This window comes from Ambystoma mexicanum, chromosome 2q (genome assembly GCF_040938575.1).
Source record: "Ambystoma mexicanum isolate Mex_15411 chromosome 2q, UKY_AmexF1_1, whole genome shotgun sequence".
NCBI lineage: Eukaryota > Metazoa > Chordata > Amphibia > Caudata > Ambystomatidae > Ambystoma > Ambystoma mexicanum.
In genome coordinates, this window is record NC_090924.1 from 246,142,186 (window position 1) to 246,165,716 (window position 23,531).

Genomic DNA, 23,531 nt, shown 5'->3' on the forward strand with positions numbered 1-23,531 from the left:
GGTGTTAGAGAAGACTCTCATGGTCCGGTTCGAGAGAAAAGATTCAATCCATTTAATAGCTTCAGGGGAGAACTTGACAGCAGTTTCCAGGTGTTGGCATAAGATCTGTGATTGACCAAATCGAGGCTGAGCAGAGGTCTAGTAAAGGAGGCTACACAGGTGTCCTTTGTCCTTGAATTGGTCCATTTGTGTTTTTAAATCTAGGAAGCCGTTTCAGTGCCATGACCAGGTCAGAACCCGGATTGTCTCAGCCCAAAAAGATTGTTGGATTCCAGAAATTTCTGGATCTGCAGATAGGCTGCACGGTCAAGAATTTTTAATAGCAATGGGACTGTAGTGAGGGGCCGGATATTTGTGGGGATATTGGGGTCCAGTGTGTTTTTTTTAATAATGGTAGTACCCATGCTTCTTTTAAGTCATCTGATACTGTATTAGTGGCAAAGGAGCTGTTGATGAGGCAAGGGTGCTATTTTGTTAGCACATTCTTTTATCAAGGTTGCCGGGCAGATGTCGCCCTTGCATCTTGGCGGGTAAAGACCTTTGATGATATTTGTGGTTTCAAGTATAGACAAAGGCCTGAATGTGAATTTGCTAGCCATGTGTAATTCTGTAGCAGGGGGTGTAGGGGGCGCGGTCAGGTCAAGGTTAAGTTTGATTTTTTTTTTCTATTTTATTTTCTAGTAGAGCGATTTTGTCTGCTAGGGCATCTTGTACCTTAAAGCACCATTGTATATCTTTGGAGGATTGGTCTGGCAAGGGAGCAGGTGATTCAAGCTCACGGAGAATGGTGAATAATTCTCTAGAGTTTGATTGGGCATTCTAGATTCTTTGGTTGGAAACTTCATGTTTAGCTTTGATCATTGCTACCTGATAGTTGTTAGAGATTGTCTGGAAGAAGGCTTTGTTATCAAGTGTCAGTGATTTAGCCCAAGTACTTTCGGCAGCCCTTTTGGATGCACGCAAGGTTTGGAGATCAGAGCTCAAACAAGGGTTGATATGTGCTAGAGGTTTGGCTTTTTTAACTTTCAAGGGGACTACTTTCTCAATGGCTTCAATCATGACTTTATTGTATAAACTGACCAGTGCTGGTGGGTTATTGTCCAGGTTGATCGTATCCAGTATAGGTGATAAGAGCGGTAGCATATTATCACAAATCATCTTTATCAGACTTCTAGAAGGTGCCATGGGTAGTAGAGGGGGGTGTTTTGGGGTGTTGATAGATAGGGTGGTGGAGAAGATTATAATGTTGCGATCTGACCATGGAGCTGAGGTGTTGGAAGGGATGTCTGTGACACAGCTGGAGTCAGCGATCCAATCTAGGATACATCCTTTTTTCGTGGGTAGAGGAGCAGATTCTGTGTGTAAACCCTTGAGCATTCATAGAGTTGGCCAGGAGACCAGCATGGGAGTCAAGAGGATCATTCAAGCCAAGATTGAAGTCCCCTAGAATTATAAGTTTAGAGTGGGGTTTCGTGTTGTAAGCTAATAGGGCAGTGATGTCCTTTTCAAAAGGGTACAACATTCTTTCATCCCAGGATGTTTTTTTGCAGGGATTTTTACTTCGGATTTTTTAATGAAAATAAAATCTACATTTTTGGGAGGTTAGAAAAATATACATTTTGGGTGTGGGTGCTCGGGAACATATGAAAAAATAAAAGGGGATAGGGGTTCGTGGGGCACCCCCCAAAAATAAAAAATAAAAATTAGATGAGTTTTTTCTTTGAAAAGTCCATGGTAAAAAACCCACAAAAATATCCTGCAATGAAATGACATAGAACCCTTTGAAAGAAGCTGTAGGGCCTGGAGGCCTATAATCAATGTGGAAAGTGAGAGTGCAAGTATGTGTGATTGATATTCCTATATGTGAAATCTCCTGCCTGCTATCAGACATTCTCCAAAACTGCCTTCTCTTTCAAGAAATAAAAGAAAACATGGCTGGGAAACATTTGTTGAAGACACAGGTTATTTAATCTGTGGAAAAGGCATTTAGCTAAACCATTAAAATATCCTGAAACTATCCCAGTTGCTGGACAGACTGGTGAATGTCACCTTAAATTTCATTTAATTGATTAGTCACGAGCAGGTAGAAATACACACTAAGCTACTATAGAACTCAAATGCCTTAGATACTGCCATTTTCTTAAAATTATATGTTTGTGCTCTTGTGGGATCTGAATGCTTTACAGTTATCCCAATCTATGTTGTCAATCATACTGATATAGTTTCCCAGATTAGAAAATCTGTGGCTATGTTACACAAAGAGAATACTTACACTGGATGCACCCTTTGGTTATGGCTGATCAGTTCAATTGGGTCATTAAGGGCATGCATAATTCATTGAGTTCTGATTATTTTGGAATCCTGTTGGGAATGTTCTACATGTGTTTGCTAATTGTCTTTTAAAATGTTTGGAAAATAAGACTGTTGATACCCTGAAAGTTTACAAAAATCTAATGAAAACCCCAAAAGAGATGTTTCAGAAACACACTGGTCTTTTTGAGTTGATCATCCAAAATGTTTAGTAGTATGAGGCTAGTGGTCATTCACCTCAAGGAGCGGAGAGTTGCCATGGAAGAAAAATACAATTGTTTGGAAATTATTGCCTGGATGATGTAGATAGGGCATGTAAATGGTAGTCAGACAAAATATACTAGTGCAAGAGCCCTAAGCTTTATATTCAGCACACATGCCCTTTATAGTTTAGAGAAAACTCAATTTTGAATCATAATCCTGCTGAGAGAATGGAGAATAGAAACTTGACACACTCAAGCAGCAATATAACTGCACGGTAGCTTTCTGTATCCTCAGGATGCGTTTTGTAACATTACTCTGCCAGCAGTGTAACCAAAACTGCTTCAATCTAATATTGATAAGAAAGTGTGAGTCTTCGGTGAATTATGAATACAAACCTGCGTTTCTATCCCTTGAAGTCAGTTGAAGGGACTTTGAAAGAGTAGACCTGCCCATCTCCTTGTAGAAGTCTATTCTAATTGGAAGGAATGAAATCCTCCCTAGTGAACTCATAAAATCTTCCCAACCTTGAATCAGAGTATATTTATCAAGAACCCTAAATACATTGTTATCCAGGAGGGAAGGGGAACACAGTGCCAGGATCATTTGGGCATTAGGTTCTGTCTGTACCTATGTTCACAAGCAGTGCTGCTGTTAAAGATTTGCTAAACTAACCTCACCTAAGATTACATTCCCGACTTTGATTTCTTCTACAAATGTTTCTTGACAGCTGTCTTCAGAAATTCGTATCCAACAGTGTGGCTCTCTCCATAAAAATCACTGCTACCTGTGCCCACCAAAATCTGAGTGTGAGCCGCACCATTACATTCAGCATTGGCCTGGAGAGCTGTCTTTCTCGCACCACCGTTTTTTGAATTGTGCAAGACCTTTTCACAGAGGCTTGTCCCTGGATTTGTCCCATCCCAGCAAATCTCATTTTGGCCTTTGTCTTGGACCACCGGCCACTGTCATTTACCTGAATGGTGTCACTGAACTCGCTGAGCCTATTTCTTGCTTCGAGACCCACTTTGACAAATAAAAACCTAATCCAAAATGGCTTCTTGTTGTAGAACTACGCAGAAAGGTTATCTCTTCATGTTTCTAGGCCTCCCCAGAATTGTACAGGTAACATTTGCTTGATAGTGGTGGCAAGATTCGTAATTGGCACGCATGTGTGAAACCTGCAATAACCATGGTGCTTGATCACGGTTTAAACTGTGAGACTTCACGTATGTTTAACTATTTTTTTGACTGTTTCCGAATATCTTCTGATAAGGCAGGTGCGCATATGAACTGCAAGGGGAAATTATCCTAAAGCACACCTGAGCTTTAGAGCCCCTTACACTTACACTAGCTACGACAGACTGTTTTCCTAAATTCTGAAATGGGTCCAAACTCAGACAGTGTTATGCTTTGCCGTAGAGATTGCCAGGAGGGGGTACACTTTCTACAAAACAAAGAGAACTATGAATCAGACTGTACCAAAAATTGACTTTGACATCCATCAAATACTCAATGTCCCCAAACTTACCTTTGTGAGATTCAAAATGCTTAATAAGTGGGTGTAGCTCATCCAGTATGCTGTCCTCCACGGTTCTCTTCCCCATTCCAAAATCACGCAGCGTTGATAAGGTGAACCTCCGCATAACCTTCCATGCCTCCCCATGGCTGAAGCCGATTCCTATGATTTAAGAACATAAAAGAGATGTTCAAGTTCATATCAGAATGTGACCTCACGGGAACGTGGTTGTTCATGCAATTACCGCAAAATACAACACTAAATTACAGTGTGCCTATTGTATACAGCTCTGGAAATAAATGTATGTGATATGCATCCACCATATTATGTGAACAGCAGTGGGAATTAGGGTCCACATTCAGATATTTGGTGATATCACACTGCATTAGTGAATTGGGATTTTGACAATTTTAATAGGGCACAATGCAGCTTACTAAAGGTTCTGACTGTGTGGTTGAAAACCGAACGATTGCTCGTGTATCACATAATGGACTACCCTCTCACTGCATAACTGCCTACTCATCACCACGTTTCAGATAACATTAAGAACGAATGCATTTGTCCTTCAATGGGTCTGCAAAAAGGCTTGGGGAAACATGATGAGCAGGGTGCCGGCCAGTGCTCCAGCCAAGCAGTGTTGAAACGCCACCAAGGGCCATCTTAAGCACTTTTGGGGCCCTGGGCATGGACATCTTTGGGGCCCCCTCCACCAAACGAAAGGAATTAAGGGATCAAGAATGCTGGTCGCGCCCCCCCCCGCCCACCACCCATCGTGCTCACAACCTATAGGTTGATATGCTGTCTTGCAGCATAATAAGCACATTTACTCCCTTTAAGTCCCTGTACCCTCTTCATTCTTGCTCTAATCAGAATGATAAACAAATAGCATTTGAAGACCAACATTAGCAGTCTACGAAGAGGTTACTGTTCTACTACATACAGGATAATTTGTATCAATAACATCCAGGAAGGTATGCAGCCTGTAGTATTAATGCAGGACTGTGTGTAAAAGGTACATGTAACACATTATAGACAGAGAACTAACATTAGCTGCCTCACAGAATGCAAAAGTGCTCATGCATGGATAGAGTAGACCAATAGGAAGGAAGGGGAAAGCGACACATACCGTATCATGGATAGTGGATACAGATTAGAAGCTACCAGGAAGGTGTCTTTATACAGACAGACTGAGATTAGAAGTGGGATATGGTTTTCAAATAGGGTTGCCATTAGATATCAAAGGAACAAATGCCTGCGGTGTGTGATATAAATATACGCACTATTAAAGTGGAAGCAACCCTAGAGCGAGTGAAACCATGAATAAGTCTTTTATGAAGATCACACCATGAGAAGGAAATCACTCTGAGGGGCTGACCATTTTGAAAGGTTTAGGGACTGGCAATATCGAGAGGATAGGCAATACAAGATTAAATGAGATGCCCAGGATCACACATTGGTTAAAGGTTGAAGGGGTGAACCTGGAATTTGTGCCAACTCTGCAAATTCTGCATTTGAACACTTTGTTTTAGTTCATGGTAAGAACTTGAAAAGAATCACATTTTATAAAAAACGGACTTGGAAAGTACACAAATCACATTACCAAACATGACAATTTTTCAACAAAATATTATAGAAGGGTGTTATGCAAAATGGCAATGGTTCTAGCTTCATTCTCTCCATTAAGGGACGTATATAAGTACCAGCATACCAATCAATCTATTTAATCTGGGTTTGTCTTTTGTATTTTAAAACCTTGAATACTTCCAAAACAATGGCTTGTGACATTTTCATTTTTAAAAAAGTGCATAAAAACCTTTGACACAAAAAACGCAAACACGCAGACCTTAAAATATGCTTGCCTGAGGCCTGCAACATCTGGTCTGCTCACTTCGGTCTACCAACCCTTCCACCCAAATGGCCAACATAAGAAGAAAGATCAGGTAATGGGCTAAACGATAACAGCAGCATGAAAGAAGGCAAACCTCACAGAAGACAGCACAGTAATCGAAGATATATTAAATGATTTGACCAGAATCACTGTATCATCTGCTGGCAAATTCAGGATACAAGCATGGACACTTTTGTTCCATAGTCTTGAATTTAGATTCGTATTCACCTCTTGGACTAACAGTTTATGCCATCGTTGGAGGCGATTGCCTAGGTTTTACAACACCCCATCTGAACAAACCAATTTCTAGAACTGGTAGGGTTTTTATAGCAACCCCTACCTGGTGCAGGTACATTGCTGATAATAGCAGATGTTGTTCTGCAAAACCAAGTACATATGAATGGTAGGTTTATAAACTTCAGACATAGGAAAGGCTCAGCCAGCCTTGCTGGAATGTGATATTCTAATTTTGCATATGAACACATATCTCAGCAAAGGGTGCTTCACACACTGAGCTAACTTCTGAACCATTGTGGCACTCAATTTATCAATATGCATTTCACTGTTGCCTATTGCACACGATCAACGTAATTCCCACAGGAAGGAAAGAATGCTACAGAGTTGTGCCGTAACGAACACACAAACTATGTATACCATGGTGAACACAGACAGCAATACATGATGAAATTGATCAAGGCAGAATGTACTTGTCAAAACAGAAAGGCATGGGTTTAGAGCCTCAGCAGCACCCCATAAAATATCCTGACGTGTGCTATTTAAGACTGGTGAGCAATGGAATCTTACTTCTTCAGATCAGGCAGCCTTGTGGGGCCCCCTCCAAGGTGGGGGCCCTGGGCAAGTGCCCCTTTTGCCCTCCCATAAAAATGTCTCTAAGCGGACTACAAAACAAAAGGTCGGGTGCCCTTACAAATGAAAGAAAGAAGCGCAAATGCACAAAAAGCACATTGCATTTGAAGGGCAAACCCAGAGGAAAAAACAAACATACAGGCATTGGCAGTAACCAGCATGATATAGTCTGAATAGAAAATCAAGATTGCTATGCCTTATATAGAAAAGAACAGACAAAGCATAAGATACCTATGTCTATGTTGGACAAAGATAGTGATCAAACAATTCCAACAAGGAGGAAACAGCAGTGATACCGTACACCCGGGAGCACATATGGAAAGAGCATTAAGAGCAATTAAGACATTACCACTATCAACCTGAAGTGGTAATCCTGGGAGTACACACGGAAATGGAAAGGGCAACCAAGAACGGTCTAAAAACATGTGTTAGCTCCTCCTTGCATCCTAAACAGGAAGTTTGGCCTGTAACAAAATCGATACAGATAAAGGAAATATTCAGCCCGGAAAACTTAGAAAGAAAACTGCAGCTTTTATATTTGCAGTGCTTATTTAAAAAAAGAAATGAGCACTTACCAAGATGTAGCTTTCCTGCCTGCATTCTCCGGTCTCCGGCACCAATGAAGCAAAAATAAACCCAGTGGTAGCTTTTGTTTATTACAGCTGACTGGCTTTTGCTTCATTAGTGCTGAAAAGGCATCACAGGAGGCTCATCCATTTTACAAAATGGATGCCTCCTAGTGCTTTAAATTTTTGAGTTTGAGGCTCATTTGCTCAAAACTTTACATAGGGACTCTTTTTAGCCAATAATATTTTTGAGTGAACTACCCCTTTGAATGGCACATAGGAGGAAAATGTCTTGCAAGGGTAAATTTGTATATATACCTTGGGTGGCCAATTGGCTCTTAAACAGCGATTACATTCTATAAAGATACACTTCACGTAAAGGTTATGGGCCGATGGCAGGCGATTAAAAACTACATTAACAGGAAATGTGGTGGCTCTTTCCAAGGCCTCCTGGAAGTATATCAAAAGAGCATCATTCCATGCGCCATATACAGCTTGGAAACATTGGTGGAAAAGCACATTGGCTGGCTTAAGGGACTTGAAGGAAAATTGCTATGTTCCATTCTAGGCCTCCTGAAGTCAGTCCCCATATAGGTATTATGACTAGAACTCGGGCTGACGTCCCTCTATATGTTCTGGAAAATGGCACAGTGTAAATCGTATGCAAAGCTGCTGCATGGTGAAGAAAAAAGGGAAACTTCAATGACCCTAATGGCGGAACATGTGAAAGGCACGAAAGACAACTGGGCATACAGGGACTTGACAAATACTGTTTCTAAGCATTGGAAAGTACTAGAGCTAGACATACCTAAAGAAAATGAACTTTGTATATTTGCCCAAAAACATAAAATGAAATCATTGAATTGGGATAGAGTGCAACATATAAATGCACTCTCAAATTAGAAATGGTACATAGAATATACCATGCAGGCCCATGAACCTGGTGTACCAAGAAGCTATCTTACCAAGCTCTGATTTCCTAAGTTACTTCGCTTCATCACATATCTCTGCCTAAATATATCACCAGTGTTTAAATATGCGGGGGCTTGGAGTGGCATTGAACGAAAATCGTGTCTCTGCCGCACCTGCAACTGTTTTATCCAGACATTTGCTGACTGATGCCCAGAATTAAGAAGTCTTTATTGGAAATAATACTCTGGCCTGTGCAGTATGGAGTTCAGCATACAATCCGACCAGGGTCGGACTGGGCAAGAAATAGGCCCGGACACCCAAAAAAAAGTGGCCCACCCCTCGCCTCAAAAAAGTGGCCCACCACTCGCCTCGCGACCCTTGACCTCTGATGACATCACCGGAAGTGATGTCATTTGACCACCACCCGAAAGTAACATTCTGGGAAGCAATGAAACACAACCTTTCACCCCTTGACAAAACAGGAATTGGCATCAAATAGCATTGTTCCTAAGTACACTACGAAAAATATGGTTATGATTTCACTAATGTGATCTACATTTCAAACAAGAATGGATCACCATATGTATCATTAATATCTGTGTGCATAGATCCATATTGTCAAATAATAATGGCCCTCATTACGACCTCAACGGTAGCCATGCCGCTATTGGCGGCATGGCTGCTGCCGAAATCGCGTCCGGGTCCCCGGAATGAGGAATTACCGGGCCATTCCGAGTTCGGAAAGCCCGGTAATTCCTCCCTCCAAGGACCCGGACCCGGTCCTTCCCCATTCCCATTTCAGCCCCCATAGGGCTGAATGGGAATGGGAGAGGGAGCAAACAACGGGCCATTACGAGTTGGCTTGTTGTTTGCTCCCTCTTCCCCTCGCAGGACCCGGTAAGCACGCCTGGTTTGACCAGGCGTTACTTACCAGGTCCTGCGAGGGGACCTCGTAATGAGGCAGTACGGGGTTAACGGCGCCGGCACCTTTTACGGCGCTGTTAACCCTGTACCGCCAGGGTCGTAATGAGGCCCAATATGTTATTGTATAGCACTTACGCTTAAGCACTTTTTTATAGAACAAATATGCATACAATGGGCCTCATCACGAGTTGGGCGGTAACACCGGCGCTATTACCACCGGCACTATTAGCCCTACTGCCAAACTCCCTGCGCTATTAGAGCCGGATCATGGGTTTGGCGGAACGCTTAGTGCCCATTCCCCATTGGGCCCATTCGGGAATTCCAATGGGTAAAATTTGCGCTATTACTGAAAATCGGCAAATTTGCCACGGATTTCCCCCAGCTAGAAGCTGGGGGGAAATCCGCAAAGGCCATGATCTGGCGGACCCTTAAATGCGACGGTAATAGCCCTACCGCCGCATTTAAGGGTTACCGCCAGACTCGTGATGAGGCCCAATATCACCCAGCCTGTGTTGGTACTCATTTATCGACCCAAGAAGGATGAAAGGCTGATATGGCCTTGCTGGGATTCGAACCTGCAGATTCCTGGCCCCTTTGCCAACTTTGCAATGAACCTTTGGTGACTAACTAACCAAACCCACTGTGCCATAAATGCGTTTCTGTCCGGCTGCACTCTTTCATTATAATCCACAACCATGAAGCCTGTGCGCTTCCCAGCATTTATTGCTTCTCTCAATACCGAGACTGGACAAAACATTTCTAAAACATAAAAAGGAAATGCTGCCGGTTTAAAGGTGCCCCAGGCGGAAGATATACTGTAAACTGTTTGTATCCACACCAACAGCTAATCCAATCCTTTGCGCGCCCCATTCAAAACACACTCCCCCAGCAACTCATAAAATAATGCCCTTTTCATAACTCCCATGCCCCTTTTGAATTGCACCCAACAGCATGGTCTTCAATTGGCACTTCGGTAATTCTTGCTCCTATCAAAGACTTGCATAATAGCCTGGCACTTAAGGCCCTGCCAAAAGTAAACTACACTTCTCCTAATGCAAAATGAATCCACACTCGCTATGTTTATAAACAACTGCCGGACCTGCTTCTTTGTCATATGTAAAAGCTCCCCCAGTCATAGAGGTTATGTCACTCGCCACCATTTTCTTTGCACCAAAGCGCCACAAATTAAAATTGTGATCTGTTTCTATACCCGTTCGTTACCAAACCAATTTGAGCACATATAGCACAAGCATGCCCTGGCAGACAGTGCAATGCGTGTTATCATGCCCAGCTATGCCTAAGCACCAAGTACCCCGGAAAATCTGTATGTCCAGATAATTTACACTTCACGCTCTCTGGAGTGCAACTATACCTACAATGTGCATGGGCGCACTACACCATCCACAGACCACGGCACAAGCAAGCAGTAAAGAAAAGCACTACTGGAATCTGACAGAGCAAGCACAAACAAGGCTGTGACAATGGAAAAAGACAGCGGCGCAGAAGTGTGCATACGGCTAAGAACAGTAGTCAGCACCACAAACCCAACAGAATTGGGGCCGCCCACGTATAGAGCCCCCTCTCTGCTGACAAACCTATATAGGCGTGTAACATTGTCCAATATAAACGCCCCTCATAGCCAGTAACATAATAACAATAGGAACCGAACTAGGATTGTCCCTAGCGTGGGGCTCTTGCTATTAAGGGCAAGAGTGCATGGTTTTGCCATGTAACCCATATATTTACTTTCCCTTTCCTTGATACATAATCAAGAAAAACGTTTTCCCCTCAGAAACATATTTTCAGATTGCGTTGAGGTCCCTCAAAAGAGAACACACATTTGCAATAACATTGTCTTATTCGGTCATCTTTGGATGAGATGTCCTCCTGCGAATAGAACAAAGGATACATTCCTCGCAACCTCTACCTGCTTTATCCAGCCAACAAGGGCACAAAAGCCCCAATACACACACTGCAGTGTGTGTACCGATCAGCAAGAGGAACTGTAGCCACTCCATCCGCCGTACCAACAGGAAAATCCAGAACATCACGCACACTCTATGGAAAGAGCACATGGTGCTCCAACCGGTCTGCGCTTACCCAGCAGCAAAACGGTAATTTACTGTGCAAAACGAATGTTGAAGGCCCCATTACTTCCACAAAAACATTCCTGTCCGGTTTGTGTATTTGCAAGCACAGACTATGGCAGTCCATTGCTGCAGCCACCCAGGCGTAAGGGATCTTCATCTCACTTAGGGGCGGCTGCCATAAGGCTTGGCCCTTGCAATTCATGTTGGAACAAGACGAAATGCCCGGGCAATTGTGTCATCCAATGCACTGTCGCAGCGGCAGCTAATGTAAATGTCTAGTATCGCAGCGGTCTCTTGGCTCTACACATGAGTGCATGCATTACCAGAAGTTGGGCTGCGGTACCTTTGGGATGCACATAAAAGAAAAGTAGAAGTGAGTTACATTTTGAAACCGGAAGTGCTCAACCCTCTGAGCTATCTTTTCCAGCACTGCCCACCTGGTCCCTCAGCAAACCCTACCATGGCGATGCACTAAGGCATAATCTCACACTCAATTAACCATCCTGAATCCGGTACGTTAACAAAAACCCTGCCATTTACAACGTGTCTGTTCTGGTAAATGACCATTAGCTAACCACGGCCGCACAAGAAAAAAGGGCAGCATTTATGATATGGCATTTACAAAGCACTTATACACAAGTGTTTCAAGGCACGATTTAATGGAGTTTAGCAAGCCAGCAGCTGCACCAACAAAAGACAGGCTTGGTGTACCTCATATTATATTTTTAGTACCCAACCTTACTGATATTACCTAGTGCTGACCTGAGGCCTGCTCACAGTGTCCCAGCAGGCCCTCCATCGTAGTCACCACTTCCTTCCTTGGAGTCCAAATTTGCTCTCAGTCAGCATGTGCTGGGGTATGGTGGCCGCACCATGACCCAGCCCATTATGCTCGTGGGACATCCACATTGTGCATGTGATTGGCTGCCTCAGCCTGTTGCTATAGCAACACAGCCACACAGCCCCCCTGGCCCTGCCCCGAACCGACGGAGCTCAAGTCAGTAGTCAGGCAGGCTGCAGCTCCGGGACAGCCCCTCCCCCCACCCCAGGTAGCTTGCAGACCTTCAAAAGCAAACATGGACGGGACTCGAGGCTCACAAGCTCAGCCTCAGCTCACACGACTGACCCACACCCACCCCACCATTTGTTGGTGTTCTTGAGGGAGCCGGAGCAGGGGCAGGCCGGGGCTGCCTGCCTCCTGGCTGCCGCCACAAAGGTGACAGTTCCAGCACGGCCTCTATTGTGTTGCATTCATTCATAAAAGCAAAGTAAACACTAAGTAACTAAGTGTTTACTTTCTTTGATGAATGTGCAATGTACACACATGAATACATCCATCTGTGTGCCACTGTGCGGCGACGGCGAGCATGGCAGGCAACATCATTTATAAAATAAAACCGGCCCCAGAAGTGGCATTTGAAACCGGCCCAGCCATTCCCAGGCCAAAGTATTTCGGCCACGGGCCGATCAGCCGACAGGCCAATCCGCCCCTGAATCCGACCAATTTCGGTCTTACATTTTTGAGGTGTGATCGAATCACATAGATTATAAAAAGCACTCCAACATGCTGTGTTGCAAAACTAGCAAATATTTTAACAATCTTTCAAAACCTTTTAGTTCAAACACACTTACCGATTATAAGGAAACAGTATAAAGAAGCTATTGTTCTAGCAAAAACAGACAATCTTTAGTTTGTCATTGGAACATGCAGCTAACTCACCAATACAACCTTAGATAACTAGACAACAAAGCACAGCTGCTTCCTTCGATGCTCGTTACATCAGAATAACTCTACTCCATTCACGACTTGAACCACAAGGCCCTTTAAGACAAAATAACACTCTACAGGGTGGATGGGGATGCAGAAATTACTCACACATCAATAATAAAACCGATTCAGGAAGTTGGCAGAAGACTTGGTGTGTTTTAATAACAATTATCTAAAACAGGGAGTACAACAGACATCTTCGGATGTCTTGCAGTAAAATCTCAACGTAGTTCATAAAAAAACACACTTATATACTAAAAACTCATCATCATTGATGTCATACTACATGGCAAGCTAAGAAAACGTATGTATGACTTTGATTGGGTAATTGGAAACATCTAGGTATACTTTCTATGGGGGGTTGGGGTTGTGATTGGGTCTCTACTGTCAGGTGGACAACTCTGCCCACCCCTAGTTCAAGTAATTGTGAGCGTCATCAAATACATGGTTTTATTGGATCTCTAAACTATAGGGCTCTTTGATACGTGACCCTTTATAATTGGTTGGCACGCTTGTACCCTTCTGGAATATTCCACTCGTTAGCAGCATGCAAGCTGGTACCCCAGGTGCTGGTGGGTCAGACTTCACCATGCCTCCCCACCCAATTAGCCCATCATCTATCATCACTCAAGCTGTCTGCCATGAGAATAGTCTTTTGAACTTAGCCCCGCAAGTATCACTGCTCCTGGGAATAGAAGGGAGTGCGAGCATGCTCTTATCTTCTGGTCTCTGTGAAGTTTACCCAAAGTCTATTTTCATCTGACCATGTGACTGGAGGCCACGTTGAGCTCCTTTGTTGTATTTAATGGTATTAAATTAATAAAACTTGGCACTCATTGTCCTTCCGTCGCACCTTAACAGGAGCTCAGCTCTCGCCTTCTCGTTCATTGTATCTTTCCATTATAGCTAACCAGTTTCTTTGCTGCCCCAATCATTGACACTGGGCCAGGCAGCCCTTCTCAATTCTCCTTCCATCTCCAGCTGGGCTTATTTTGCTGCGCCACACTTCAAGTCCGTCGATTCACATGATTTTCAGTTTGCTAAAATATGATGTGGAACTTCCAGATTCCTATACATATATATATCTTGGCAGCACCGTCTGCACTATTCACTACGTATAGCCAACCTTCCCGAATACTTAATCTAGTTGGGTTACTTATAAAATGGTTTTAATTTTCTTCCATGCTCTTCACACGTGCAATCTTCATTCCGCACGTAAAGTTTACTTGATTCTTAACTTCGTCATCAGATGCTATATGGTATATGCACCTTCTCTTTTGTCATTTCTTCTGAGGTCTGTCACTTTACTTCATGTGACGTCACCAGTCTCTTCTTTCATCTGTCTTCAAGTGCTTTTCTGGGATCTTCCCCAAGAGGCTGTCAGCTTTTCGTGGATACATAAAGAATGGTCTTCTTAATGGATACTTTGCTTCGAAGGCTGCTCATGTTATAGGCATCATTACAGGTTTCTCCTTTGTCACTATTTCCGGTTCCCAACATACAGGCAAGTTAGGGGCGGGACTTCCAGTAGAGGCTTTTGACTCCTCCTCCACAGACTCTTTTCAAACAAACATCCATAAAATTTGCAAATTTGGAATGCCACCAAAGTGCAAAAGGAAACTTTAAACATTACACTATCATATACGGGAACCCCACCCTCATCCGTTTTCCAATTTAAACAAATCACCACTGATGCTGAGCTCAGTGATTATTAAAGTTATGATTATCTCCTCCTGCTCCGGAATCCTCTGCCCTTCTCACTTTGTCTTGATGCACCCATACTTGTTCTCACTGATTTTGTTAATAACGCCTTATCTCAGGGTTATATCTCAGATCCACTAAAAACGTTGTGGCTTGTGTCATTAGTGAAGACTCCATCACTGGATCCTGACAACCCAACGAGTTAATGCCCTGTAGACAATGTTCAAATTTAGTGAAAATAGCAAAGGTGTTGTTACAGTTCATCTGAACAGAGTCCACCTCCTGATGTTCACCTTGCTCTCCTCTGGCTTTCTCTCCTTCTCCTCCTTCTTCATTATTACTCTAACCACCTCCTTTTATTTTGCATCCCCAATCTCTAGCTTTTTCTTCTTTTTCTTTGTTGATCCTCTAACCACCTCATTTTCATTTGCCTCCCCCTCCCCTAGCTTTCTCTCCTCTTTCTTCATTGTTTGTCTAACCACCTCCTTTCTTTTGCCTTCCCACTTTACTGGCTTTCTCTCCTCTTTCTTCATTGTTTCTCTAACCACCTCCTTTTCTTTTGCTTTCCACCTTGCCTGGCCTTTTCTCCTCTTTCTTCATTTTTTCTCTAACCACCTCCTTTTCCTTTGCTTTCTGCCTCGCCTGGCTTTCTCTCCAGTTTCTTCATTGTTTCTCTAACCACCTTCTTTTCTTTTGCCCACCCTCCTCTGGCTATCTCTTCTCTTTCTTCATTGTTTCTCTTAACCAGCTTAATTTCTTTTGCCACCCCATCCTCTGGCTATCTCTCCTCTTTCTTCCTTGTTTCTCTACTCACCTCCTTTTCTTTTGCCTTCAGCCTCCCCTGGCTTTCTCTTCTCCTTCTTCATTGTTTCTCTAACCAGCTTAATTTCTTTCGCCACCCCATCCTCTGGCTTTCTCTCCTCTTTCTTCATTGTTTCTCTACCCACCTCCTTTTCTTTTGCCTTCAGCCTCCGCTGGCTTTCTCTTCTCTTTCTTCATTGTTTCTCTAACCACCTTAATTTCTTTTGCCACCCCCTCCTCTGGCTATCTCTCCTCTTTCTTCATTGTTTCTCTAATCACCTCATTTTATTTTGCCTCCCCCTTCCTCTGGCTTTTTCTCCTCTTTCTTCATTGTTTCTCTAACCACCTCCTTTTCTTTTGCCTTCCGCCTTGTCTGGCTTTCTCTCCTCTTTCTTCACTGTTTCTTTTACCACCTTCTTTTCTTTTGCCCAACCTCCTCTGGCTATCTCTTCTCTTTCTTCATTGATTCTCTAAACACCTCCTTTTATTTTGCCTCACCCCTCCTCTGGCTTTCTCTCCTCTTTCTTCATTGTTTCTCTAGCCACCCCCTTGTCTTTTCCCCCCTCCACTAGTTTCTCTCTTCCTCCTCCTTCTCTGTAGTTTATGGTACACCACCTTTTCTTTCACCTCTCTCTCATTTGACTTTCGCTCCTCTCCCATAGTTTCTCACACCACCTTCTCAGCACCTCTCTCCACTATCTTTACCGTTGGCTCATTTCCTTAACTATCTTCCTCGCCGCTGACATGCAATCTTCAGCTCGCTCTGCCTCTGACTCCTAACTCTCAACCAATCTCAGGTCTTAGGTCCTTTTTTATAGGTGAGCATTCCTAATAATTGTGTGATGAGATGCAACTAGGTTTCTGAATTACACATCTATGGCTTACTGTGCACTTGAACTGCTAAATCCTGACGTGTATCACATTCTCCAGAATCTGTCTTAGCAGACCTTTGAGCAAGTTTCCTAGTGTTGGATGAACCTCTTGTTTTCAGCCTCATGGTCACAGCTTGGCTGATGAGAACCTTTCCTCTACAGGGCTGGTGCTTCTCAAACCATGCTCTAAGCCAGCCTTCCTCAGGGCGGCTTGTGAATACCTATTAGGAGCAGCCAGGCAAGCAAGCACATGATGCATGGAAAGTCTCCCTGAAAACCAGGTATTTCTTTCCACATGGTTGAGCCAATGTTCCAATCTATTGCAGCTGTTCGGGGCTTTGCAATAGACATCTCCACCAGCCTTTCTTCCAAGAAAACAGATTAACTTGTCTTCTTTTTATTATCACAGCCAACTTCTTTTATTAAATTATGGGGATAACATTTCTTGAGGTAGGGGTCACTTTCAGGTAAGTTTAACGTTGGCTTCACTTAAGTGTCTCAAAGGGACCTAGGTCTTGTAACAGGTTTTTCAGGGGTCCAGCTGATCTGTGGACTCTTCCCATGTCCTCTAACCAGTTTTCTGGAAGGTGCTTCGATTATAACTAAGAGGCCTGCACGGATGAGAGCGGCATTTGCAGGGCGTTTTTTGTTCTTGCTCAGGGATTGGGATTCAGCACCCACCCGGAGGCTGGTGTTGGACAGAGTATCTCAAGGGTGCCTCCTCTGTACCATTTATCATAGAGCGGGTAGTGGCGCCCAATCTCCAACTGGAAACTTTATCACAAAAGGCATGACAGGCTGAAAAAGCATGCTTTGAAGTGTCGCACAGCACAATTTCAGTGGTTGTAATTGTGTCAAAAACATTCAATGTCCCCTTCAATGTTGTCACTCTATGTGGAATGGAGGTGTCCAATGTGGGTCCAGAGCTTGCAGTGGCTAAAGACAAAAGCCACAAGGCATTGATTACATGCAATGGGTGAAATCATGTCTGTGGTTTGCATGTGGTCTCGTGCAGAAGGAATGTGACCTAGCAGTTCGGGCTGGACTTTATCTTTCGTGCACAGACCAGGCTGGTTTGCATGTTTTTTTCCCATGAGTAAATGCACAGCAGGCTGAAACATGGGGTTGTGTGAGCATGAAGCAGAAGAAGAGGGGAAAAAAGACTTGTCGCTAACACTACTTATATTATCCAGCCATTTCTGAGACTGTATTTGGGTCTGCAGCAAGGGTCAACATTGAAGAGAACAGAAAAATGTGCAAATAAGAATGTCAGCAAATAAAGGAAAAGAATAACAAGAAATTAAATTAGCACTCGGGAGTGGGGAGCCATCCAACCAGGTTGCTGGGATCACAAGCTGAATCCCATGATCCAAGCCTGCTTTCCAAGCAATCTGAAGGCTGATCTGTCACCCTGCCATCTTCCACCACCCTCCTCTTCCCTTCAATCAAAGTTCCCATAGCCCACCCACCTTATTCATTTGGTGGCAGCCAACCACTTCTGCCACTACAGCCTCCCAGGCCAGCATGAAAATGCAAGAGAGGCTCCTCATGGAACCCCACCTTACAGATCTGCGGCATCCATCTTACAAAAGTATTTTGTATGAATGACAGGACGCTGCAAGCAAATCACGTTTATTCATACAAAATACATCGCTGTCAGCACCCCGGGTTTCCGGATTTAAAACCCGGGGTGCTAATAGCAATAACAGGCAATCCAGCGGGGGTTCATCGCACCCTAACCAGCCAACTGGCCAACCAGATCGGGTGTTATTGCCTAAATTAATGTAAGAGCATTGTGGTTTTTATGACATTGCTCCAGGAAGAAGTACTGGGCACAAGCAAGATGTCCCAAAACAAGTTAACAAAGACCACAATGACCACTTTCAGCATAAAAGCAGGAAGAATGGGTAGCTGGGGAATAGCGAAGAGGCTGTAATCCACCAAAGACAAACACAGCACTCTCTGGTAGCAGGAACACATGTGGAAGAATGCTCAAATCTGCAATTATCCCTAAAGAATGGAGCAGAATCAACAAAAGAGATTAATGAATGTTTAGGAATGAGAAGCCAGGGATCATTATCAAGTAAAAGACCCAAATGTCCTCATCATTGATCTAAGTCACAAACTCTGATCAGGGATAGGAGATTAGGATGGCCGCAAATGTGGAGAAGAGAAGCCAGAGAGAGCCTAGAGATGCTTGGATAAATAATGTTCCCCTTTGGCTAAAGGATAAACCGTGTGAAGGTTATGCTAGACCTTAAGATTTGAGGACCATCATCGGAATGTGGATACAAGAATGTTCACGGATGAAGACTGCATCATAGTGGACTGAGGAAAAGGCACTCTTCCTGCTCTTTTAGAGCTCAGCGATGAACTCAAAAACGCAAGCTCTAACTTGACTATTGTAATGAATATCCCAGCCCCTTGTACACGTCTTAACAACGCAGACAGTGCTGTGAAACCACAAAGCAAGCCATCCAATAGCTTTCAGGCTACCTTTACATACGCCTTCAGATTTCTTCATACACTTTCCTTAAATGTTTTTCTTGTATTTCATTGTCTAAAGAATTTGCCCGATTGTCCCAAAAGTGTTACATCTAGCCATATAGCTCACTGTACAGCACTAGAGCACATTCTGCTAATTGTTGCTTGTTGTTTTAGTAGAACACTTTCCTTTTTAAAAAAATTATCATGTAGTACTTTCTAAAGTGTATATATGTTTTCTCTAAATTGTATACTGCCACAAAAGGCTCCTGGAGCAGAACGTGTAAATAAAATGAATCAAGTCCCTGCTTTTTTGTCTCAAGTTTGTTTAATTTCTGTTACTTTTGTCAGCACAGTCTTTGGGATTAAAGCATTAAAACCAGAAAATAGAAAATTATTGACAAGTGACACTTTACATTTCATTTATAAAATGCCAAATTCTGAGGAAAAGTGATGGTTAGTTTTGGCTCATACTTATCACTTCAAGGTGCGGTGAAAGTAATTGTACGGAACACTAGCAGATATACCCGACGTTGCCTAAGATTTCCTTTCCTCATAGGTACTACATGCAAGAAATCCCTAAAGGTAGCTTCAAGCTTTTTTGAAAGGTTACATAAGAAAGGTGAAAAGAAAATGAACTACATTTTTTCGATTATTTGATATTTTGAAAATGTTTTCTTATAAAGACTACACAACACAATGTTTTGTTCTTCTTAAAAACTAATTATGAAACTTGGAACTGTATGTGAGAACAATATGAAGGTTCCTGGGCAGCATGATAGGTGGCATGATGCCAACGGTGCCAACAACTATGGAGCTAAAGTTTAATATTACCAAAGTACATGATCATTGTAAGGCTTGTTTATAAAGAAATGTTTTTGTTTTGCCAGTTGGAGCAAAGTTATGCAACTGATTCGGGGAACCCACTCTAGAACACGCAACATATAACTGTCTCTGGGAGAAACATGGAGATTCCAAGTTGGTACCGGTGCACTTGATTGACTGGCCCTGTGCCTTGTTGATCATGATACTGAATGCCAGCCTGACCCGGAACTGTAGGCACTTGAAACTGGGATGAATACATCTTCTCCTTTTCCTGTCCTGGTCAACACTGTTGCTTCAATTATGTTGGACAGCAATTTTTTAAAACACAACCTTGTGCCATTACAAAGATTAGGTAGATGAAGGTTGTGAAGCAGAATTATGGGTGACCCAACATCACCGGGGGCGTCGAATGAGTTGAGGAATTCTGTTGGATAGTTTTACAGCTTTGTCTGTATCCACCACCATATCGATTAAGTTGTACTCAATAACTGCCCAGAAGCATATCCTGAATCTGATTATTCATTTCATTGACAGAATCATTTTTAGCAGCAAGGATTGCTCATTCACACAGCCACTCGTGAAATAACACTTTAGCACCATTCGTAAGAAAGTGACAGAAATGCATGTCGCACCTCTTCATATAGCAACAATTTGGAAACTTCTGGAATGCTACCTGCCTTCACATTCATCTCTCTTGTCCATTCCCCTTCCCTAAATCTCAACTTTGCCTCAAATGTGCCTTCACCCTACGCCCCTCATACACCTTTGCCTCCCATACGCCAATGCTTTGCCAAGCCGCAAACCCACAAACAATTTTAGACTTTGTAAAGTAGGTTTGCAATCTTTGATGATACCTGAGGGTGGATATGGTGCTCTAGTTTACCCCCTTTTTGCATTAGCGCAAATCAGGGTGCATTTCTGCACATTTTAAAAGCATACCCCGTATTCAAAAATGGGACGCACTACAAAATGTGCAGAAAACAAAGACATTCCCCTGCACCTCATTGGACCAGGCTCAAGCGGATGCATTTTTCAAATGGAAAAACAACAGTATGAGTAGGATCTGTCCCACTTGCATTACTATCACTCAAACAGGGATAGACATGTTTTTTTCTTTGGATCCAGTCATACATTCGTGCCAGGACCGCACTCCGAACCCTAATGTATGCGATGGGACTGGCCAGCAGATTGTTTGCACTGCTGTCCATCCCTTCTGAAATGCGCTGATCATCTTTGAGAAGAAGGTGACCTGTGCATCTCCAAAACTAATGAAAATGAAAAAAGCACATCATTTGTTCACTTGCATTAGTCTTTGAGCATCTGGCACACAATGGGCCTCATTATAAGTATGGCGGCCTGGAAACAAGGGTGCCAGTAGCAACGTACCAGGACCCTTTCTGGATTGCCATACTACGAGAATACTGGTAGGGGCCACGGATCTGCTGGCAGGCCTGATCTGCTGGGTTTTCAGGCCCCTACTGTCATGGTTGTCACGGAAACACCAGCACCATGTCCCCATTTCCATGGGGATTTACAGTTACTGCCGCCCTTCTGCTATCCCGGTGACAGCGGGATATCAGGCAGCAGTAAGGGTTTTACGGGGAACCCACGGCCTACCGGCAACCCCGTAATGAGCCCTAATGTCTTTCTTTTTGTAAAGAGTGCTAGTGGTTTTATTTTGTTGGTTGTTTATTATTATTGGGAAAGATGTGCATTGTTAAGAGAGAATTTTTTTCATTTTGGTTTGCAGTCAGTCTAAATTATTTGTGTAGGTTGTAGGAGTGCTTCAATTAAGTGTGTGTAAATGTTTACATGAATGGCATGTAATGTTTGTCTTTGTATATCTAGTAAATAACTACTTTTTGTAAAACATGGCATGTGTTTTTCAATATGTTTTAATGTTTGCTGGTAGGCCGAGAAACCTGTTTGTTATGTGAGGAAAATTAATGATGTTAGAAAGCATTATTAGCATATGGAAATCGTTAATGACTTCCCCTCAGCCAATCAGAATGTTTAGACTGCAGTCACTATCTATTGGTATTGGCTGCACTCAGACCATGCAGTTTTCAGGGAAACAACAATGCAATTTCCAGGCAAATTTATATTTCAACAAGACACTTCCTCTCTTTATTTTCTGCAACATGCTAATTAACATAAAAAAGAGAAAGATAAAACATTGGAACTTTTTAATAGAGAAACCATTTACTTTACAAGACACCTCATGCATGCTAATTTTAAATCTGTTCCAGTTCAACCAAGTTAAAGTGCTTAACTTGAAGACAACCGCATTATTTAAATACTACAAAATAAAACCGCAATTAATTTACTAACTCAGTTTGTTCATTTACATTTCTCACTCTAAAACTCCAGAACGTGTATTGCTCCTACCAACATGCGCTAATAGCCTTAAAGAACTCAGAGAGGTCATTATCACTTGAGATAATGACCCTTGCCCAACTTATGGCCCTTGGCTTCACCTCATTCCATAACTTGGTGGCGGGTCATTATCCCATGATAATAACCCAGCCCTTGTTGTCTAAGACTATATAATATGTTTGTAAACTCAGATAGTTATAGTGTTTGCGTCAAAGAATAGAAACATGCTTATTGATTGGAAGGCAGACGCAATCAGGCAGTTATGCCATCAAAGTATTTATGTTGCTGTAAATTAAGAATTGTGTTGAAGCTTGTTGTCACAATTATGTTGCCATTTCTCTCGTGAACCTGCGAGTCACAATGGTGAAATTTACAAAAATTCAAAATGCTTTATTTTAAACTTGCATTACATTAGCGGTGACAACAGAATAAAAGACACAATCTATGAAAGAAGGACACTCTAAGAAAGGCATTTACAGCCCAAAAAAATCAGAATTAAATTACCATTCTGTGTAAAAAAATTAAATGACCATCCTGTACAAAGGACTTCGCCAAAGATGTTTTGGAAGAGAGAAGAATATCCCCCATGAAACCTGCATTACAGGATGGAAACACAATCTTTAATTTCTGGCAAATAACATGAGTTAGTTATAATAGTTATAATAAGAAGTTATGAAGTGTGTTTATCAGACAACAAACACATTTGTACTCCTTGCTACAAACATTAACCACGTTATGGTGGTGGCTTTATTGTGTGTCAATGTCGGCAGGATGTGGCCATCCACGGTCTTGCCAATACAGTAGCCTACCCCAGGACACGGATTACCACGTCCTGTGTATTTGAGTGGTCAACACAGGGAAAAAATAGAGGTCATGTTTCACAATAAATAAATAATTAAAAATCCTTAAACCATAGAACAATTTAAATGATTCTCATTCCCTTAGACCATAACAAAACTTGTAGAATTATTTAGAAAAAGTTGTGAATGGTTAAATTCACTAATAGAAGATGAATGTGTACTCTTAATTTGCCTAAAGTATACATATTTGTGTAATAGTTAAATCACCTTTTTAACCGTTCAGTTCTATAGCAGATGTAGAATTGCATCAATAAAGGAAGCTACAGTAACTATATTTCCATAGAAAAAAATAGATATGCCAAATGATGTGATTAGCTGAGTGTATCATGCCAATATATGGCACATGATGGTACTGCCTGACCATGGGGTGGCAACAGCTAGAGAATGCTGTGAGTATAGAATGACAGTGTGCAGTTCATAAACAGAAGCCAAAACTGTTGTAATTCTCAACACTTGTTGTATTTCTATCATCACTTCAAAATGGTAACTTTAGCTATTTGATATGGGGTTTTGTCATAAATATATTTGCCTGAGTTTTACCTAAACATGTACTTAAAGCAGAATGTA

The 23,531-nt window shown here is 42.5% G+C and overlaps 1 protein-coding gene across 1 annotated transcript in view; it reads right to left on the bottom strand.

Moving 5' to 3' along the window:
- The window catches only part of CYP2W1 (cytochrome P450 family 2 subfamily W member 1), a 173,249-nt gene that overhangs the window by 127,386 nt on the left and 22,332 nt on the right, over positions 1 to 23,531 (bottom strand). Inside the window, exon 3 of the mRNA XM_069646468.1 lies at positions 4,043 to 4,192. Within this exon, the coding sequence (XP_069502569.1) occupies positions 4,043 to 4,192 (150 nt within the window). The remainder of the gene's footprint in view (positions 1 to 4,042; positions 4,193 to 23,531) is intronic.